Raw genomic sequence first — 24,028 nt, forward strand, 5'->3', positions numbered from 1 at the left:
TTCAAACGGTTTGATGGTTGCCCATGTAAACGGTGTAGTAGCCTGCAAAATAACCACTTCCACTTTGTAGTTTTTCTTGAAAAAACAAACTTTAAATGTCAATCGTGATTTACGTTCTTCGTTGTTGACCTATACACGGGTATCTGGCATTCTGAGGAACAACCGATAGCGATAGGTCACACAGGTCACGAGGCTAAGAAGCTCTCAACATGATAAGAAAAGGAGACCCTTTCGAAACTGGCCATGTATAATATCATCATTTCGAAATATGATGATGTTTGGGCTTAACGTAACCAATATAATATTATTTATCAGCAACATGGTCGGGAAAGATTTTCTTTTGATACTTCACTTATAATTTTGCTCGACAGACATATTTTTGTCAACAGATGTGTCCGAGTTCTTAATGGGCTTAGTTATATACTAGTACACAAATAACCTAAAAGCGCAATTGTTTGAACTGTTTCAACACGTTCGAATGGATGCTCTCACACACTTTTTGATTTAATTTACAGGTCTAGATGGTAGTTGACAAAATAGTTTCTGTGCGCCTAGTTGAATGCTTATGTTATTAACTTTCAAACTGCGTTTGGTGTAATTGGATATATTTAAGACGAAATGTTTTAAATATTATATATATATATATATATATATATATATATATATATATATATATATATATATATATATATATAGTAATAATAATAATAATATATAACACCAATCGTTCAGGTGGCCTAGCGGTTAGAGCGACTGCCTCGGGTGCGGGAGGTCGCGGGTTCGAACCTAGGCCGAGTCATACCAAAGACTTGTACAAATGGTACTAACATCTGCCTCGCTTGGCGCTCAGCATTAAAATGTTAGAGTTAGGATTGGTCGGCCTGGTGTCGGGATATTGTGACTGGGTGGGACATTATGCTACATGTCTGCGGCATGATGCCCAATGCTAGACATCACTATAAACTGCCACACTGCAGACATCGTAGTGACATGACTGAAAATTGTTAAAGCTACGTAAAAATCCAAATCACACACACGCATACACATTTTTGACCAAATATATGCTTATTAAAGTTTGCTATCTCTCAATGAATAATGCCCTAAATCTTTTTTCAAGTTCTAATTGGAGATTTTGATTAACCGCTGCTTCAATGGAATTATGCAAGGATTTAGATGAATACTATTTTCACAATTGGTCATACCATACCACACCGACGTCTTAGGCCAAAAAAATATGCATGATTCTGGTTACATTAAATATTTGTTTAGAATATTTGGGTAGGTATATACTTCATTTTTGAGGTGGTGGATTTGGTCTGGACTATAATTTAAATAAAACATAAAGTAGAAGAAAAGCGCCGTTTGCATCCTAAATTTAACATCCATTGTAGTTACATCAGTTTGTTATTTTTTCTCCAGAAATCTTTTGTGCTTTCTTCCAAATGAAGATGAAGCACGCAATATAAATTTAATTTGCATAACAAGATTATGATTGACACATCTCAATCATTCAATGGATATATCTAATCCTAAATAGGTACTTAGGTCAATAAATTTAAATTGTATCATCATATAAATCTCATTTTTCTCTCAGATTAAGTTTCACCACGGTGCATCAATGTTTGCCATCACATGCAAGGATAAACGTAAGGAATATTGATAATACTCAAGGAAAAAGTCAACCCTCTATCAATTTCGGAATTATTTATGTTTAGTTGATGGTATAATATCGCTATTATTTATGTTTGGGGCACAAAAAATATTTAAACCAGATTAAAACTTTCCAATACAGATTTTGCACCAATTATTTAAAATTGTTTCTGCATTTTCAAGACGTGATTGCGGACACAGCCCTCTATGTATTCAACACTATACAAAATGTGTTAAAGTACCGGATACAACTGACTAGAAGGAATCGTCACAACACAACGTTACACAAGCTGATGTCACAACCGTACAATGCAGTATTTTACCTAAGCTTGATGAATCTTTTAGGATTAACTATATTACAAAAGTAGACTATCAATTGCAGATATGACAATATCCGTTATGGTACAAGTTAACTACTCTAAAAATTGATTTATGACATAGTAAATCGTCATTTCTCACACTGGAGCTCTCGTTTAAATGTCGAAGTTACTATCACGTACCCATTCATGCTGTTACATAGTATCACATTTACTATAAAATATAAAGTACCCATTCATGCTGTTACATAGTATCACATTTACTGTAAAATATCAAGTACCCATTCATGCTGTTACATAGTATCACATTACAAATACCCATTCATGCTGTTACATAGTATCACATTTACTATAAAATATCAAGTACCCATTCATGCTTTTACATAGTATCACATTTACTATAAAATATCAAGTACCCATTCATGCTGTTACATAGTATCACATTTACTATAAAATATCAAGTATTCATTCATGCTGTTACATAGTATCACATTTACTGTAAAATATCAAGTACCCATTCATGCTGTTACATAGTTTCACATTTACTATAAAATATCAAGTACCCATTCATGCTGTTACATAGTATCACATTTACTGTAAAATATCAAGTACCCATTCATGCTGTTACATAGTATCACATTTACTGTAAAATATCAAGTACCCATTCATGCTGTTACATAGCATCACATTTACTGTAAAATATCAAGTACCCATTCATGCTGTTACATAGTATCACATTTACATGAATCTTAATATACTGACCTGGAATGTTAGAGGAATTATGTCCTCTGCTCTTAGCTTTAGTGCAATGCTGGATAGATATAATGTTGACGTAGCTTGCGTAACTGAACATAAACTATTACAGCACATACTTCCATTTTGCGATACTATTCGTTCTGATTATAAATGCACTGCTAAGGCAGAGGATATTTCCTTTAATTGTATGTTAATAAAATGTGGTAAAGGAGGAGTTGCAATCTTCCGCAAAACTTCTCTCATGAGATATGCTAACTTTATAGATGAAGTTAATAGTGACAGAGTTGTTGGCATAGAATTCAAATTTCCCGATATGCAAAATGTATATATTTTTTGTGTATATATGCCGACCCTATTATATGGCATAGATTGTTACAAAGCGCAAATTGAGATGATTCAAAATCTCTATGATCAGTACTCACAGCTGGGGGACGTGTATTTTACTGGTGATTTCAATGCAGTAGCTGAACCAGCCACTTTCAGAGATTACAAAGATAGAGTATTTCACGAGTTCTTGCGATATAATAATCTAGTGAGTGCTGGACATTTAATAATATGCACTGGTTCCCGCTATACGTTCACCCCAGCAAGAACGATGATTGATCATTTTGTACTGTCGGATCAATGCATAGGTAGATTACGAAGTGTGCACATTGTTTCAGATCACGAAGAGCACGCGATATCTGACCACCTCCCTATCCTTACTTCCCTTCGTACAGTGACCTGTGGGAGAGACTTCAGACAGTCTATGAAGAGAAACAACATAGCCTGGAATAAATTAAACGCTGATATCTTGAAAAACTATCAATCTGAGCTGGACCTTCGCCTGAAAACTTTAGATATAGATACTATTTCGGACAATGTTGATAGCTTTTACCAGCACATTGTTATTGCAATACAGCAGTCAAGCGACATCGCGCTTCCAAAGTCTAAATTCAATTATCATGCCAAACCATATTGGTCAAATGAACTCAAAGAAGCACATAAACTTCAAAGACAAGCTAGGTATACTTGGATAAATGAGGGAAGACCGAGGGGTAGTCAATTTAATTCTTACAGAGAATATAAAGATAAGAAGAGAGACTTTAGAAACGTTCAAAAACTGACTGTGGAAAAATATATGGGGGAGGTGTATGAAGAAATTGAAAAAGCACATGAATGCGATGTAAGACACTTTTGGAAAATGATCAACATTAAGAGAGGGAACAATACAAATTTTTGTCAGGAACTATCAACTGATGGAGTTTGTGTCCGTGATGATGATTCCATCGCAAATGGCTTTGCTAGATACTATGAGGACATTCACACGCCGAATTTAAACCATAGTTTTGACGGAAACTTTTATGAATTTATAGAGAGAGAATTAAATCGGGGTCTACAGGACGAAGTAAGCCATATCGAGGCCTTACAGACCAGTATCAGTTTAAATGAAGTAAGAGAAATCATTAAAGGTCTAAAGAAATCAAAAGCATCGGGCCATGATCAAATCTGCAATGAACATTTGATCTATGGCAGCGACTACCTCATCGAGTGTATGACAATTTTATTTACTCGGATGATTGATCAATCTTACATACCTGTAGATTGCAAAAAAGGGTTAGTAATACCACTGTACAAAGGTAACAGAAAATCAAAGAACTCCCTCGAAAGTTACAGGCCTGTTACTTTACTGCCTGTTATCTACAAAACCTTTGAGAAAATTATTCATGAACGTTTGGTAACTTGGCTCAAAGATACTAATTCTAGTATACCCAGTTCACAACAACATGGTTACCAAAAAGGTTTAGGCTGCACAACAGCGAGTTTTGTGCTGTTGCAATCAGTACAATGTAATGTAAACATGGTTTCACGGGTTTTTGCTGCTTTTCTTGATACAAAAAAGGCATTTGATACCGTGCGGCACGAAGGACTGCTTTTTAAATTATTCACGTTGGGAATTACGGGTAAATCCCTTTTGATATTTTTTAACATGTATACAAATTTACAGAGTAAAGTTCTTGTAAATGGGCAATTTTCAGATTGGTTCTCAATTGGCCAAGGAGTGAGACAAGGGGGTGTTTTGTCAACCTTGATGTACACAATATTTATAAATGACTTGCTGCTACAGTTAGAAAATAGTGGATTTGGAGCAAAGATTGGATCCTTAGCTGTGGGAAATCCAACCCTAGCTGATGATATTTCACTTTTGGCTATATATCCTAGCAATCTACAAAAGCTGTTAGATATAGCATACGACTACAGTAATAAGTGGCGATTCGAGCTTAGTGTTACAAAGTCATACATTATCATTTTCGGACCCCAATACAAGAATTTTATCAATATGAAATGGTATCTTGGCCCGTCATGTTTGCCGGTTACCGATTCGGCAACACACCTGGGTCACCGGATTAACTCAAAGCTGACGTCGCATGACGCAATACTCGATGCATGCAAGAAAGGAAAAAATTCTTTTCACGGTCTGTTTGGTATTGGCATTAAACCGAATGGTTTAAATCCTTTGGTTGCTGCAAATGTAATTAAAAAGGTAATTTTCCCTTCAATGTTTTATGGAAGTGAATTATGGTGTAACATTTCAAAAAGTGACCTCGCTTTATTGGATAAAACTCTGAGGTATTTTGCCAAACATTTACAAGGTTTTCCAATACATACAAGATCAGACATTGCCCTGGGAATGCTAGGATGGACATCAGCGCAGTCCGAAATTGATAGAAGAAAATTGATGTTTTTACACAGATTGTGTTTGATGCCTAACAATGTACATACTAAACGTGTGTTTAACGTTGCGTTATTTCACTTCATTCTGAGCGGATGCATGTCAAGCTGCGGGTTAATTTCAAATTTATATTATACCTCAAAGAAGTTTGACTTGCTCGGGTATCTAACTGATTATTTACATCATTCTGAAATTCCAGATAAACATAATTGGAAAGAAATTGTAAGGTCAAAAATTGTTGGTCTTGAAAATAGCCTCTGGAGAGTTCGTATGTCTAATCAAGCAGATTTTGATAGATTCTCTTCGATACACGAATACTTACGACCTGCCTCAGTGTGGCAGTCGGCTAAAACCAGACAACACACTAAGGTATTTACATATGTAGCTAAACTATGGGCTGCTGTTCCACAAACACAGCTTGATATGTGTATTAGATGTGGGAATGTTTATACAGACTTGATACTTCATTGTTGTGTTAGTTGTCCTTATATGTCGAACTTTCGAAATTCTTTCTGGGATTTCCTTACTGATAAATTTCCCCTGAGCCTGCACATTACGTTATTTAATGCAGAAGATGAGCTGCAACTACAATATCTTTTAGGTAAAAGGTTACCATCAGGAGTAATCGACAAAGAAAACTCCAAGCTATTCGTCCTGTATGCAGCATACTTTGTCATGCAGTGTGCAGCTATCTTCTGTAAATAAGGTACTGAAACTTGCAACTTATGAGTTGACGAACACTTTGTTGATTGATATTGTGTAAGAATTTGTATTCCAATATAGAACATTTTTTTTTTTTTTAAAAATATTTATTGATTGTATTCAGATGATTTATTCTTATATCATGTAATCTTCCATGGAAGGAAATAAAGATGATGATGTAAAATATCAAGTACCCATTCATGCTGTTACATAGTATCACATTACAAGTACCCATTCATGCTGTTACATAGTATCACATTTACTATAAAATATCAAGTACCCATTCATGCTGTTACATAGTTTCACATTTACTGTAAAATATAAAGTACCCATTCATGCTGTTACATAGTATCACATTTACTGTAAAATATCAAGTACCCATTCATGCTGTTACATAGCATCACATTTACTGTAAAATATCAAGTACCCATTCATGCTGTTACATAGGTTCACATTTACTGTAAAATATCAAGTACCCATTCATGCTGTTACATAGTATCACATTTACTGTAAAATATCAAGTACCCATTCATGCTGTTACATAGCATCACATTTACTGTAAAATATCAAGTACCCATTCATGCTGTTACATAGCATCACATTTACTGTAAAATATCAAGTACCCATTCATGCTGTTACATAGTATCACATTTACTGTAAAATATCAAGTACCCATTCATGCTGTTACATAGTATCACATTTACTGTAATATATCAAGTACCCATTCATGCTGCTACATAGTATCACATTTACTGTAAAATATCAAGTACCCATTCATGCTGGTACATAGTATCACCTTTACTATAAAATATCAAGTACCCATTCATGCTGTTACACAGTATCACATTTACTATAATATATCAAGCACCCATTCATGCTGTTACACAGTATCACATTTACTGTAAAATATCAAGCACCCATTCATGCTGTTACACGTGCAAGATATCCGGTTGGATATTCCCGAAATGTATGGAGACAATTGCGGTCATCACTAGCTGGACGACGGCATAGTTTTATTATATGTAACATTGTTTCTTCATCACTGGGAAATCATTTTCAGTGCAATATGAGGAGTTGGTCTTGTGAGAAAGTATCAGTTGAAAGTTCAATGATAGTTGTCGAGTAATCCTATTTTAAATGTTTAATGAAATTGTTTTTGCTTAAAGTTTAATTTAAAATGGCAATCTTTTAAATTATTTATTTGGCAAATTATAATGCTTGTTGAAATTTCAACTGTATCCTGCTCATTTACCTCGTTGTTGAAGCTATATGCAGCTTTGAGATGGTTGTCAAATGGCAATATTTGTTTAAAAAAAAATGGTCAAAAGTAAAATCTCGATAACTCCAAAGAACTTAATATTTGAGTAACTTATATAATATCACACTACAGAAGAGGACAAACCAATTACATTTGTCGTCATGAGAGCCACATCAGCTGTCAGGCAAGTCAAAGCTATCCAGGTCAAGTCAGATAGTACATGTACGTCTTCCAAAGTACCTTCATTCGAAGAGCTGGAAGACAGCAAACAAGATGGCTACAATCTCTGTGCTTCTCTTGGCCCTTGTGTTCACCGCAGTTCACGGGGCCTTACCCACACAGTCCATCCTGGGGATCATAGGGCGCCAACATATACTCACTGATCTCATCCAAACAGCTGGTCTAGATGCCACCCTAAATACAGGAGGTATTTGTTGAAGCATTGTGCCTATAAACGTAGTGATAATTATGGATGTTGGCTTCCTTTAGTGTGAAATTGAAAATATATACACTATTACCAACATGTATTTATAGAGTATTAGTTAAGAGTATGAAATCGTTAGGCTTAGAATTACATTTGTTAACAGGTTCAATAGAATAAAGACAACGTGGTAACACGTGACGATCAAATTATGTACAACCAAGTCATCACAATGTTAAAAATGTGTAGCATGTATTTCCCTTCTGCCATCCCTAGTACCAACATTTGATTAAACAGAATATAATAGTAGGTTTTGTTTAGTTCCTTTTTCTTGCCGTTGTCCTTTTTAATTGTATTAATTTTCAGTTTGATTCGCGGCTGTGTCGCGTAGAAGCATTTAAATGTATAATACCTTACGTTTTACAAAAATATATTACGATTCTTTGATAAATGCCTTGCAGTTTTGAAAATGTTCAATCTTTTAAAATTACCTCTCGATGGAATCATACTTTTAAGTTCAACATATTCAATGATTTGTGAATTTCACGATTCAAAGGGCCTTTCACGCTGTTTGCTCCACCCGACTACAGCATTCCCTCCAAAACCATTGCTGCTCTGAAGAATGATACCCAAGCCCTTGGGAATTTCCTCAAGTACCACGTGGTCAGCGGCAAGTACATGATGGATGACCTGAGAATCAACGAAATGATGCTGGACAGTTTGGCTGGAGCAAAAATAAGGGTCAATAACTATCTCTTTAACAAGGTAAGTTACACACACACACACACACACACACACACACACACACACACATATATATATATATATATATATATATATATATATATATATATATATATATATATATATATATATATAATACTATCATACAGCTTAGACATTTTTTAATTCATACTCTACGGAGATTCGAACCCAGCCATATTCCCCCACGTCTAAGCGCACATCACCAAAAATGATGCAACTCCATCGGCGTTATATGCGCTCTTGTGAAGCAGACACACTCGCGTGACGGCCCAATAATTAATTCTCATCTATCTACACAGTCATTCCGGATTTCTATGAAAGAAATCAAGGTATATAGTATTAATTATAGAGAATTATAAATATAAACCAGACAGAACAGAAAGTGCTATCCCTGGATTCTATAGAAGAATGCCTGATAATAGTAGGCAGAATTAATATTTAATACAAATAATACTATCATACAGGTTAGACAATTTTTAATTCGTACTCTTCGGAGATTCAAACCCAGGCCCGCGGATAATTGGCACCCATCGCCTTGCCTGTACACGAGCCCATATTCCCTAACGACTAAGCACACATCACCAAAGAAAATGATGCTACTCAATCGTATATAACACCGTAAGGGAATATGGGCTCGTGTGTGCAGGCAAGGCGATGGATGCCGTTTCAGTTATGTATATATAGATATATGATGATTGTAAAATATACTTTAAGATAATAATGAGCGTTTGTAAACAACATGTTTACTTGGGATTTTGCCCTTGGAAAAAACACGGTCTACCTAATTTTTGTCGGGTTCTTTGCTAAAATTTAATTACACAGACCTGACCTTGCGGAAGTTCCACTGGAAACGACCCAAGTCCAAATCAGAGAGCAGTCTGTATATAAAGACAACCAATTAAACAGTTATTCATTTCTACTTTAAGTCCAATATCTGGAATCATATTTAGTTGTGTTCATATTTAATTTGAGAGGACTCATTTATTTAAAAACTATTACTTGGAATTACAAAACGCTCATTGACATTCTGGATTAAATTACTATTTTAGGATTATTGTTAATTCATTTAAAGAGATTGGGGATGACATCATTGTGTTACATCAAGCTAATCCAGGACTATTGGCACATCAGCACACTCAATACTATAATTCAGTTGGAATACTCTACTTTTGGACTTTTGAAATGACTTTTAGGTCTATATGGGATTGAATTTACAACATTAACATCTTTATCGACCTGGTTGCTTCAGGCTCGAAAAGTTTATATTTTGTTTTCTTCTCTCTGACAAGGATTTTAAAACCAGTCTCGCGTGGTTTTCTCTCTGGTTAATAGTTAATGTAATGCCAATGGTACCGTTGATAATTTTGCTTACAGGCTTTTTTTCCTCATTTATCGGCTTAACGTAATATCGATCGTGTCTAGATCTACTGTATACTGTGAATATGGAAGAAAACTCTATAGCTGAGATTTGCCATCAACGACAACATGTTTAGAAAAGCGTAGGTACTACGTCGAATACGTTAAAGAAGTTGCAACATTCTCATTTGACATGGTCCCAAGTTTATATAAGCATTGATCTTTGAAACGTTGCGTATCACTGTTATTGCATTACTTGCTGCTGTCGGTCAAATATAAAGAACTGTATAATTTGGATCATAACATGGAACTCCTGACACGCGTTGTGTGTTATCCTTTCCATTTTTTAGTATTTGGATGATATCTCTTGACATTTTCTATCTTTATTTTAAGAATTAACCTTTTTACTATATATTTACCCATTGTCATTGTAACCATTTTAACCTTACTGCAGCAACAGTGTGTAAATAGGCTAGTTGGACACTTTCTCATATATTTTGATAAGTTGTATGCACTAAGTCTGAACGGAAATTAATGTACATTTTGAAAATATAACTACGATGATGATTAAAACAATATTTAATTCGCGAACTTAATATCATATTTTATAATTTCAGGTTATTACAGTAGAGGGGTCACAAATTGTACGCCCAGACCAACTCGCCTCTAATGGCGTGGTGCACTTTATTTCCAGACCCATGTTACAGGCAAACGGCACCATCGCTGATATTATCAGCAGCAACACTAACTTCAGCACCCTGAAGTCAGCCGTGGATAGGGCGGGATTGTCGAATGCCTTGACTGGTATGTCATCTGCTGGATATCTTTGATTTAGGCTCTTGAATAAGTGAATGAAATGACAATACACTATGTCGCTAATGCAACAATCAGCTGAATAGCAGATAAGATGTTTTGTCAGATGAGCAAAGAAGGCTGTAATCTTACTTTTTTCTGACGAACGGATTAACATTTCTCAAAAAAATATATCTTCGAGAAAGTTTACGATGTTTTTGCCGTGGTTATTCAGAATTACTCAATTTTGCTGACTATTGAAATAAAGGGTGACTTACAAATGTATCCTAAATCTGTATCGTGATATTTAATTAGCTCCGCCCTTAATTAATGTAGCTATAAAATCACGCCACAACAGATGCTGCATAGTAATTTGTTCTATGTGTCCCAAGGGTGTGATAAGCTTCAAAGAACCCTTGATTAGCGACGATGGTAAAAGTAGTGTTCTTTGAAGTTTTATTTGTAAGTGTATCATGAGTGAGAGAATTCGGGTGTTACTAGTGAGGAGCCGTCCATATATGATGTCACACACGACATACGTGACGATGTATCATGTTGGGAGTAATTGGGTATGTTTTCTCTGAAAATGTGACATCACAAAAACAGTGCCATCTATTACAGAAAAGGTGAACAACGTAGCATCACATTGTCACCATGTGATGAAGAGAACTTTAAGAAATAAATTTATGAGATGAAATGCCTGCAACTTTATTCCGTGGATTTTCAAGTCTTTTTCGATCCATACATTTTCTCTGTAGTGTGGGTTTTCAGAGGAATAAACCCGGATTGATCAAGACATATATTTTTTAAAGTATATAATAATTTAGAACTCCGTGTTATATTGTTGTGTGTTTTTGAATACAGGGATTGTATTGTTGAAAGTTTATTTGGGGGAGGTCATAGCTATGTGATGTTATGTGTGAGGGGGTCTCAGTTTTTTTGAAGAAACGTGACAGTGGCTGGTGGTGTCAAAAATCGCCAAATGTTCGTGACGTCATATATGGATGACCACTAAATCAATAAATGCTTCATTTCAAATTAAAGAATTATCTTAACCAAAAGCAGGAAAAGATACAAGTTTAAATTGCCTGTATTATAACTCCATTCCACTAAAAAAGTTATACTGTCCAAAGAATACGAAGTAGACTATGGAATGTAAAAACAACATAGACTTCACCATTTAAAGAGCTTCATTCTTACGTCTAAATGTCTGACTAACTCAAAATAGCACAGTTTAGTCGAGGAACAGATTATGTTACACGCTGTTTCTTTCTAAATGACAGACTGAGCACGACACAGATTATGTTACACGCTGTTTCTTTCTAAATGACAGACTGAACACGACACAGATTATGTTACACGCTGTTTCTTTCTAAATGACAGACTGAACACGACAAAAATTATTATGTGAGCATTTCTTATCCAGAAGACAGATTTAACTATTCCAATAGTAATGAGGACATTCCTTTTCTAGATAAATAGGTTGAAATACTCAAATAGTATTGTAAGCATTCCCTACCCAGAACAGAGGAAGAACTACTCAATTAGTAATGCGAACATTCCGTATCTAGACGATAGGTTAAACAGAGACTCATATAGTAACATGAATATTGCTCAATTCAATGATCATGCATTATTGATCACCGCTCAGGCATAACAGAATGAGCCCACCAATCTCCCAGATATACGGAGACGTAAGCCATATGTCCACTAATCTCCTAGACATATGGAGACGAAAGCCATGGCTCCACTAATGTCCCAGACACATGGAGAGGAAATAAATCATGGGTCCACTAATCTTCGAGTCATATGGAGACGAAAGCCAGGAGTCCACTAATCTCCCAGATGTATGGAGACGAAAGCACTGGGTCCACTAATATCCCAGGCATATGGACTCAAAAGCCAAGGATCAAATCCCCATAAGTCTCATATCACCTGTTCCATAAATACCGAATTTTCCAATTCTTCCTAAATGTAATGTGGTCAGTCTGTTTGCTGTATCTTGAAAGTCGCGTGAGGGCAAGCCTTTTGGTCTTTTTGTTTCGCAGAGATCAAGTGGAAAACGCTTTGAAAGGTTTGGGCTTATTTTGTTTCTTGCATTTTTTAAACATTGAAGTAACTAATAGTGATACAGTCGGGGGGGGGGGGTTTGTTGTTGTTGGAAGGAACAACATATGCACGTTCACGGTAATATTTTTCCCTCCCGTATAAGTGGCTGGTGATATCTGACAGCCAAGGTACAGGACAGTTATTTCCTTTCAGATCGATTTCCTTTGAATGAATGATTTTTGCTTTAACCTTCTGTATTTATTACTCCTCTAAAAGTGTGATTTATATCGCGGTTACTTGATGTAGACGCAGGAGTTATATGATTATTCAGTCATATGGTCAACTTTTAGCAGCATATTTGCTGGCAAACGTCGGATTTTGAAGAGGTGTACACCAGGGATCAAACTGATAACACAACTTATGTTTTTGTTCGAAGAGATTTTTCAAGACGAAATTCTATTGTATGATCAGTAGCAATATAATCTATATGGAAATTCAGTAGAAAGCTTGAAGCTCGTTCAAAAACTGTCTCTAGGCAACGCATTCTTTTCGTGTTTGTGAGCCGCGGTTTTTAGTGTGCTGGACTTGCAGGCCAAAGATGGCGGGTTCGAATCCCCCTTAGATCAGCCTGTGATGGCTGCTGTGTTGTTTATCTGGTCAAGTTGCTTTACCACCATAGGCTCCGAACGAAATAGACTTTTTTGTGCCGGTAAATATAGATAAACAGACAATTTCTTCGTGTTATTTCAGAGGGACCATACACATTAATGGCACCAAACAATGCTGCTTTCAACGCTCTCGGATCAGACACAGTGCAGAAACTGCTCGCCAGACCAGATCTTTTGAAACGTAAGCGTAGTCTACATGTTGTAGGGTCAGCTATGGTATTCACTTGGGCGTCCTTGTGCATATAGGTTTGTTTGTCCATCTGTCCCTTCACACACCGTGTTTGCTAACCCATTTTGTCCCTATTTTCGATCTTATTTGGTACAAAAGTCTTAATAGGGTACATAAAAAAGCATTCAAGGAGGAAAATCCCTGCCTGTACTCCATATTTTAAAGATATATTAGTCAGCGCCTTTAACCGTTTGCATAAGTCAATTGTGTATTCATTTTGTTTTTTTAATGAATTAGTATCAATAGTTACTTGACGGTAGCATCTTGAGGCACATAGTGACAATGATCATTAAAAACAATATCTAAACAATTAAATAGAGAATTATTTACAGATATACTAGTAAACAATTATTCACGGAAAGTAGATATTATACATATTGTACATTCGTAGTAAAAAAAGTGCAATATTCTTTTTCGCGCACTGTATGTTGCTTGTGTGCCTGTGAAAATGACCGAACACATTATTTCGATATTTTAGAAATTCTGATGTACCACGTGCTTCACGGGACTCTGTATACGTCTGGAATGCATTCGGGATCTTTCCACACACTGGAGGAAGTTGATAGAGAGAAAATTTCGCCGCTTTTCTTTGGTAAATTGTGCTATTACATGCTTATTTGTCTCCTTCAACTTTACATCGTTAGGATCGTGCAATATTTTTCGATACTATACGGCTTCATACTGCACGGCACATGTCCTTAAAAACAATATTGTGTGCTAGGAACTACTTTGTAAACAAACCATGTACACCCATGTAGTAAACGCTTTTGGTTGCTTAGATTTCTTGCGAATGAACTGAACAAGCTTTTTGATCTATTTGAAAGTAGAGATGATAAAACTAAGCCACAAACGCAACTTTGAAACAAGCAAACAAATGAACGTGGTATTCGCAAGTTTAAAAGAAACAACAAAATTGAGAGATACAGTAACTGGAAATACCATTTTGATAATTTAAACAGTGATTTAGGAGAAATATTCGTAACTTTTCACAAACAGGATTGTTCAGATTATGACAGATGCTCTCTATGGTCTGGACAAATAGCACGGAGAAGCATAATGAGGCCAAGGGCTATCGCATATATCTATCAGACACGTACCATTTTACAAGTCAGTTATAACAATGAATTCGAGAAACAAAATGCGCCTTAAGGTTTTGATAGGAAACTAAGAGCATTAGAGCCGATAAATCAAGACAACGGAAAAGTATTATTTCCGCTGGCTTAATGGAATGTCACGCAGCAGTTGCTTTGCAATTTTCCTAGGTTAACTATTTTGATACAATGTTAGGCTAGCGAAATAAGACGTACACTGTATATATCATAGCTGGGGTCTTCCTTCCAGCAGCGATCATTTACAGAACATAAACATATGTCATCTTTACTTCGTAATAAGAATGGTAATAAATATACTTACATTTATGCGTCTTGAATTTCCTCAAAATGTAATTTCTTAGTTTTGCAAACCCATTACCTGAAAAACCTGGTACACACCAAAAATGTACTGTAATTTCGACTAAATTTTCAACTGAAATGACATTCTCCATACTGAACAGAATTAACCTAATAAATCAAGTCCATCATAAACAGAAAAGCATAATTGAGTTGAATCAACAGAAAAGCAAGATTCATTTATTCCAGACCGACCGGAAATGTTTTGTTCAATGCGTCATTCAAAATATGACTATAAATTTCAAGTTTAAGTAGACCAACACGAGATTTTTTTATAGTAATGTCTAGCGTGCGACTAAGTTCAAAGGTCACTGGGCGGTGCTTTGTGCGCACTGATTACACTGGACAACAAATTTTTACAAAAGTCATGTTACTGAAATAAAATTAGTCAATTCTTATCAATTTTTATGTGCTGAACACGAATATGACAGTCAAATTGCAAAATTGGCTCTAGTTTTTTTGTAATCTGCAAGAAATTAATGTTTACATAACGAAATGCATTCCAATAGTAAAAGGTCAACTGTAATAGCCTACCTATAAAAAATCAAGTCATTGACTACATCTTAGATTTCTTCGCCTGTCTCTTGTACAGCTGTTCGGGAGCATCTCTGAGGAGTGTCCAGCAGTAGTCAGCCAGCATTGTAGTGGACCATTTTCCCTGGTATCTTTGTTCCATTGTTGCGATATCTTGATGAAAACGTTCGCCGTGTTCATCACTAACAATACCACAGTTGCTAGGAAAGAAATCCAAATGGGAATGAAGGAAGTGAATCTTTAGAGACATATTGCAGCCAAGTTTCTTATACTTCATCAACATGTCTTCTACTAGTTCCTTATAGTTTTCTGCCCTAACATTTCCGAGGAAGTTTGTAGAAACTAGGCGAAAAGCATTCCATGCTTGTTTCGCGTCACCTTCCAGCAAGTTGTTGAACCGGTCATCTTTGAAAAGCTCTCGAATCTGAGGACCCACAAAAACTCCCTCTTTAATCTTTGCTTCGCTGAGTCGAGGGAATTTTTCATGCAGGTATCGGAATGCTGGCAAAGTCCGGTCAATGGCTTTCACGAAGTTCTTCATCAAACCTAGTTTGATGTGAAGGGGTGGTAGCAAGATTTTCTGAGCCTCAACCAGAGCTGGGTGTTGGATATTCTTCTCTCCAATGGCTACATTCTGCCTGTGAGTCCATTCCTTCCTCATGTAGTGCATTTCCCTTGCTCGGCTATCCCACTCGCATAAGAAACACATGTATTTTGTATATCCTTGCTGCAGTCCCATTAAAAGGGCAACTACCTTCAAATCACCACAGAGGTGCCAGCTGTACTTGTTATACTCAATGGAATTCAGTAGCTGCCTTAAGTTATCGTATGTCTCTTTCATGTGGACAGCATACGCTACTGGAATAGATGGAAGAATGTTTCCATTGTGCAAAAGCACAGCCTTGAGACTCAGTTTCGAAGAGTCCACAAATAGTCTCCATTCTTGTGGGTCATGAGTGATTTTTAAAGCATTCATGAGGCCCTCAATATCGGAACAGAATATCAGATTACTTTCCTTTCTGAAGAAAGGCTCCAATTGCTGGTGGCGCTTTCGATATGCAGTAATTGTGACATCTTCTTCTAGAAGATTCCATTGTTGGAGTCTTGATCCTAGCAATTCTGCCTTGTTCTTTGATAAGTCCAAATCACGAATCAGGTCATTTAGTTCTTCCTGTGTTATTCTGTGTGGGGTTGATGATGCACCACAGTGAAAATCTGGATCACTGCATGCTGATGGACCAGGAGAAGAACAGGTCGACTCACCTTTGTCTTCGTCAGATGAATCAAGAGAATATTCTGCTGGAGGTTCTGGAATAGGAAGTCCCTCACCATGTGGAACTGGTCTCAATGTAGACGGAATGTTTGGGTAGACTATTCTCGACTTCTTTCGCTTCGTTATTCCGCCGGAAAGAGGAGGAACCAAGCAGAAGTAACAGTCATTTAGGTGGTTGCTTGGCTCTCTCCACACCATTGGGACTGCAAACGGCATTGATGACCTTTTGCAATTCAACCACTGTGAAAGCTGTGTTGTACATGTAGCACAGCATATATGCGGAGCCCAAGGCTTGTCTTGGTCACCAACCTTGCATCCGAAGTAAAGATGATATGCCTTCTTCACTTGAGAATTGATACTTTTCTTCTGGTTGGCAAATGTCACTTCCCCACAAATATAGCAAAAATTGTCCGCGGTATTAACACACTTTCGAGGCATTACTGTTCTTTATTGTACGTAAATGGATAAAATAATAAGTTTTATGTAACAGTAGCTTGAACTGTCTCGCACAACGTCTAAAATATTTTAAATGCTGAACCTATCTGATTGGGCTTTATATAGTACACTGCTTACGTCAGCTTCAGCAGCCGCCTGGCATTAGTATAATAGGCCTACACATGTATAGTACACTGCTGACGTCAACTTACTTCAGCAGCCGCATGGCATTAGTATTGCATTGCATCAGAAAATGATGCAATCAACTGTGGATGATGTGAGCATGATGGTATTATGCAATCTTACATCATTATTCCGGATGTTGCTGCAGTCCTACTGGAGAAATTTACACAGTGAAACATAGAAAATGAGGTATATGAATATCTTCAAAACGAGAGCCAATACAAATTTTTCACGGTTATATTCGTGTTCGGCACACCAAAATACTACAGATTAGGGCCTTTTCAAGTCAGTAATGATTTCACTGTTGACCAGTGTTATTGTTATTGTGTATTGATGAATCCATTGTTATATATTAATTTTGAAATATAGCATAAATTCAATATTACCTTGATTCTGATAGTGTATCACTTTATTATTAAGCCTTAGGTAGGTAAACGAAATGAGTATACAACACAAGGTTACTGCATTTGTATAGGAAAATATGGACTGGTTTTTCAGGACTAATACTAAACTCTCAAGGCCTTGCAGAATTGCTCAGAAAAAAAAAAACACGTTCATATTTTCCCATACAAATACAGTAATCTATAATTCTTGGTGTCGAGAACATAACCACATTTTTAGCAACATAAGTCATAAACTTAAGTTTAGACTTTCAACATTCATTGGGCAAATGTTTAGTCAAACTTAAATTTTGGCCACAAGATTACTATATGCGAAGTCATGTGTTTATACGAACATGATCGCCTCATTATACCTCGTCCTATCGAAACCTTGGGCATGACACGCAAGCTCCAAAAATGTTGTTTGTCTGCGACTGCAATTAGAATAAGTTTAAAATAATATAACTTTCATATAACATTCATGATTTTATTTTAATCTTGGACCCCTTTCAGGATTAGCTGGTATTAGGTTTAAACTGGCAAACCAATATCATATTGTGTACTTTCAATAAGACGGTTGATACTCACGAATACCAAAAGTGTGTCGCAGGGTCAGCAAATCTGTTCGACTACTAATTTAAAAGACAAAGTTATTCAACAAATATCATACCTGATCATTGAAGTTTTGAGACTGAGCTTTAAGTTTTGTACTCGAAACATTTCGAGAATAGTGTGTAGTTACGTGAATCTCTTTTGCTGTAGAAATTCTATTAGTTTTTCTTTCATCCGAAACGAACATATATCTGTCTCCGTCTCTTTCTCTCTCTCTCTCTCACTCTCTCTCTCTCTCTCTCTGTCTTTGTCTCTCTCTCACACACACACAAATCCCCATGCATGATATAGCGAATAATGTGCTACATGTGTCGTTAGGACCAGCAAATTAAAGCAAACTTCTTTCTGTTTTTGTTTTCAGTTATAGTTTCTGCTCGTCAATGTACGAGTTAGTAAGCCTATCAGTTGAATATAACTGGTTCAATTATTAGATCGTGAGTCAATCAGTTAGCTAAACATTCGTCTTAAGAGTAAGTTAGAGAGCAAGTTGGTTAGTTAGTTGATGAGTTTCTAATATTTAGTTAGCTTTACATTAAGTTCGTATATTAATATTCAAGTAGCAGATTTGTTACTTAGTTGATTAATTACTGAATTGAATACTTAGCTGATTTCTTAGTTATTTAGCTAGTTAGTTGATTATTTAGTTAGTTACATGCAGCTAGTTCGTATTGTATTTTTTGTTCATGAGGCAATCCGATGGTTGATCATATGTCAGCCTATTTATTTCAGGCCATGTTGCTATTGATGGAAGCCGTGTTCTGATGAGCGACATAAGTGCCACCAACGGAGTGGTTCATATGATCGACCACGTCCTAATCCCGTCCTCCCTGAAAATCGAGATAAGTGCTCTTTAGACTGAGCCGCTGTACTAATTTATCAATAAATCCAAAATAGTTATCAACAAGAAACAGCCCGATATGGAAATCATTTTCATGTTAGAGTTATCCTACTTGAAATTATTTATCTTATTTAACACTAAAACATATTTAAATAGCACCATTGCTTACGCGTGGGCTTGGTCCAAGCACAATAAATAAAATTATAAAATAATCCTCTGATAAATCCTAATTAACCAGTCCATGTACATTGACAAAGTGAGCACACTTGCTGTACTGTCTGTGTATACTGACAGTGAGCACGTTTGATGTACTGGCTATGTACATTGACAAAGTGAGAACACTTGCTGTACTGGCTATGTATATTGACAGAGTGAGCATACTTGTAAATTTTAAATCAGTGCCATCTCGTGCAAGGGTTTTAAAAAAAAGACACCCGAGCAGGTTCGTTAATTTCAGATTAGTTCTTCCACGATGATAAACACGGCATAACTTGATTATTTTATGCAATAAAAGTACTGATTAGACGGAGAAACGTATTTGAGTGTAATGATTACGTTTGTTTTACAACTTAATTAACTTGTTACTGGTATATAAAGTTTTCACTTTTGGTGCAGATGTCACTCGGTTATATCTTTTATAACAATTTCTATAAAAACAACAAGAAACCAATAAGAAGATCGAGGAAGTAAAAACACTACAAAATAAAGGATTAAATTGCTCTTAAAAAAAAATAACCTCAAAAATAATAACTGCAAACCGCCTCGCTGTATACAGATGGTACGTTAAAGAAACAGATCGAATGAAAGAATAAAATAAGATCGAAAAAAAAAATAATTAGCGAAGTGTCCAGCACACAACGTGACGTCGGCACTCAACGTTTTCGCTGCGCAGCGAGCCTGCACCAAAGGTGCACGACATTTTTACTTTTTATTACTACTAACGTAACAATCGTGAATAGGTATTCTTATACTTTATTGTATATACACCAATACCCATTATAAGTGCAATGAAAATGTATTTGCACCTTACTCGATCGGCAAAACATTTGTAGAAATCGTCTGGTGTTTGTTGACTTGGTTGTTTATTTTAAGTTTTTTGTTACCGTCCAGGTTGTTCGAATCGTATTAGGCACCATTACTTTGAGCATGGAGAAAAAGCATTATCCAGTTTGTTCAATTACTCAATCAAGAAATATTGTTTACTTAGTCCTTATTCAGTAAAGAGTTATGTTTGCATTGAATTATGAGATTTCTTTCTGGTATAACTACATCATTCCATTAGTTCCATTACAATAAAGTTTAAAGAAACAAAACAAGAAAGAAATAAAAAATAACAAAGACTTGAACAAATAGTTGCTTTGATAGACTGTTAGCTATTGTTCCTCCAATCAAAAACGATGCTGTTGTAATTTGTTGTATTTATGAGTTTTATCTTTTAATACTAATACTTGATGTCACCAAATTCGCAAGAATTTTATATAATCTTGATTATTTTTACTTGAGTAACAGTCTGCTGTAAGGCATCTATCGTATGATACTTGTATTTAACGAATCGCGACGGAGCATAAATAAATCCATACCTATTACCGAATGTCCAAATCGTTAGCTTAAAACAATATCAAAGATACCTTATTATATAAATATTTGGGGCTAGACAAGGTAATGCTGGTATGGCTTCATACCCCACCTCGGATTGATACATAGTTAATTCAATATCACCAGAATAATCATAATTCGGTACGATGAGAAATTCTTAATGCAATATATATCCTGGCATACGTTTGATTTTGTCATTAAACTAATTTTAGTTATTATCGTGTTCTCTTCCAGTGTTCTAATTCTACCAAACAACGCATTATTATTTTCGTGCCCATTTCTATATATTAATCAGGTCTAGCTTTACTTTCCCATACACACAAATCCACATCCTAACTCAGACCTCAGACAATCCAATAAATATAATTCAAAAGATAATTACAAGTAATTGAAGGTACACAATGTAATTAACTCAAACCAAGAACAAAATTTGGCCAATATATCGTCCTACCTTTCGACACTTTTAAATTCCAATTGTAATTCCCTTATATGAGATTAGTAAAAACAAATCTCGGGGTGGACTTTCTTTAGAATTCACTTCAACCACACAGTTTCCTTTTCCTGGAACACTGTGATTTAACTCTTCCAGAAGTCTCAACCCACTGAAATCTGAGTGAAATTTTTCCTTACGAGTGGTGCCTTTTCGAGCTTAAAAACTTTAGATCCGCTCGCATTTGACAACATTTGATTGGTCCACCCCCGTCGTTTGAATTCATATCGGTTCGAACTTCAACACGGGGTCGGGGGCGGGGTTGTGGTGGTAAATAGGTCGACTTTGCCCACGGCAATAATCATGGCTAGTTATGTTCCTTTGATATTTCAAGCACTGACGATCATGACCTTTCAAATATTCATTGGACTTCGTTTGCTTTCTACCACTCGTGGGATGAAATTCATGACATATTTGCAAGGATCACTATGGACCCGTATAGTTTTGACAAATGGACCGAAATAAAAATATCGGGCGGGTCTGGATGAAAACGTGTCTCACAAAATTTAATAAAATAATATATTATAATAAAAAAAAAACTTTCCAGCAGTGATGTTATTAAATGGTACGGAAAGCAATGCCGTAAAACCTCTCTTGAATACCAGGAACTGATTCACAAAGTTATAGAAGGTCGCAAAAGTGTCAAAGACATGTTACAGTCGCGATAAACAGCGCGAGAGGACCTCAAGGTGGGCTTTGAACAAACATTTGCGCCGCTGACTAAACCCACAAAGGAAATTGCCGAACGTGCCGAGGATATTGAAAAGGCAACAACAGAAACGGTGAAATAGGTGGCAGCTCTAACGGAAAAAGAAGAAGAACATAGTCCAATTAGTGAAAATTGCTAAACGGAAAAAAGATATGAAGAAAGCAACAAGAAAACCTGCAAAAACTATTACGTATTTGCTACAGACGATGACTGAAATCAAAGAAGACGAAGATGAGACTGTTGCTTTGATAAAGACGTACAACCTTAGTACAAGTCGCAGTTGCAAGAAACCATCTCAATACTTTCAAGAACTTCCCCATGTTTCTTTCATCCCATATTCTTTTTTCTTCACAGACCCGGCAACTGGAAAGAATTGATGGTAAAATTAATATCGAAGGCACATGATAAATACATGAACACTGAATGATCTAAAATGGTATTTAGTGAGTTTAATGAGCAACAGTAACGATAACATGCATATAAGAAACCACAAACTAGTATTACCTGCAAATACACCAGAAGAACAAGCTAAATTGATAGAGAGCACGAAAAAAGTATGAATTTGATAGTGCAACACCTTAATCTCGCATTTTAGGCAATGGTAGAACAATATAAATAGATAAACGAACAAAGAAAAAGTGGGCAAAGCTACAGTTGCCAGATGAACAAGAACAACATCCCTCCAAAAACATTCCACTAAAAGCGATGACGTTACCATCGACGGAAACAATGCAGGCTGTGGTTAGTAAAATTCTTAATGAAGTCGCTCAACAACGACCGTTCGATTTGGTGATTGCAAATCTGACAATGGGAAGTGCATTTGGACTGCATATTTAGACTAAATCAATAATGCATCATCAATGTCTCAGTTCAAAGATACATTAAATCCCCCATATGACATCGCCACGCCTGTGTTAGTAGATCGAAGCAAAAATGATTTTCAGTATTACTTATACCCGACTAGGGTACCTGATCAACAATAATATAATTACAAGTGCAGGAAAAGTTTAAGGTTTTACTTTTATGTGAGGTACTCTTGGAAATTGAAGGAAAATTTGTATGGCGCTGGCTGTACCGATTTTCCAGCTAATACATCAGTCGGATTTGTTAACAAAGGAATAATGGCGTAGTTTAAAGCGCATATTATTATTCCATCGATTCAAAAGAAATCGAATCAATTCGAGAAAACGTCGATGTTGCCACGACAATTCTTGGAATTGTTAGATACAGTGATGATTCAAGGTTAGCGGGTCCAACTATGATGTTTATCAATGATACATCTGATAATGTGGATTCTCAGCAGTATTAGACGACCTAGAAACTTTGCAGGAAACACTACTGTTGATGTACAAGCTGTAATTATAGGTCCTAACGATACTTTCAGCAATGGATTCGCACAGTGTCATGGACATCTTCGTGCAGTCTCATTAGGATTTGTATGTATAAGTTCCCATCAGTCACATATTTGGGGTTTGTAAAGAAATTGTTCGCAAGGTTAATTTTGGAGCTAAACATACTGTTACATTAACCCGTAAGAACAACTTCAACGATGCAGTTTAGCGTAATGTGGTGACTCAAACACAGCTCGATCAGATTAATACAGCTAAACACAATAGTACCTCAGTGGTATTGAAATTAACCATATCAGAGATGATGCAATTGAATTAGACTGGTGGAATATTTCCATTCCATAGAGCTATTCCAGTATTGGCTCCAACGGTTGCAAAAGAGGTCGCATTAGGGTTGTTGGAACCCCATCTGGGAAGGCTTTAAAAAAGGCTGGTGGCAAAGGATTACTAGATGTCTTTGATTTCCCGGTATAACAGACTGAAGGCCACGCAGTTAACCGATCCA

The 24,028-nt window shown here is 36.1% G+C and overlaps 1 protein-coding gene across 1 annotated transcript; it reads left to right on the plus strand.

Annotated features, from left to right (window-relative positions):
• The first annotated feature begins 7,587 nt into the window (after nt 1-7,587).
• Nucleotides 7,588-19,553, plus strand: LOC149797475 (transforming growth factor-beta-induced protein ig-h3-like). The gene is made up of 6 exons (XM_089960421.1): nt 7,588-7,823; nt 8,374-8,582; nt 10,556-10,742; nt 13,530-13,628; nt 14,155-14,268; nt 19,271-19,553. The coding sequence occupies exons 1-6, from the start codon at nt 7,670-7,672 to the stop codon at nt 19,393-19,395; spliced, it is 888 nt and encodes a 295-aa protein (XP_089816547.1). The 5' UTR covers nt 7,588-7,669; the 3' UTR covers nt 19,396-19,553.
• Nucleotides 19,554-24,028: the final 4,475 nt, after the last annotated feature.

The sequence above is a fragment of the Sinohyriopsis cumingii genome, chromosome 6 (genome assembly GCF_028554795.1).
Source record: "Sinohyriopsis cumingii isolate HCF-2022 chromosome 6, ASM2855479v2, whole genome shotgun sequence".
Classification (NCBI taxonomy): Eukaryota; Metazoa; Mollusca; class Bivalvia; order Unionida; family Unionidae; genus Sinohyriopsis; species Sinohyriopsis cumingii.

Bases quoted from the DNA above. Each gene is read 5' to 3' on its own strand.
- LOC149797475 (XM_089960421.1), top strand. From the start codon at position 7,670: ATGGCTACAATCTCTGTGCTTCTCTTGGCCCTTGTGTTCACCGCAGTT. The intron at 8,583-10,555 runs GTAAGTTACACA...TTATAATTTCAG, and splicing joins ATAACTATCTCTTTAACAAG to GTTATTACAGTAGAGGGGTC. The intron at 14,269-19,270 runs GTAAATTGTGCT...TATTTATTTCAG, and splicing joins AATTTCGCCGCTTTTCTTTG to GCCATGTTGCTATTGATGGA.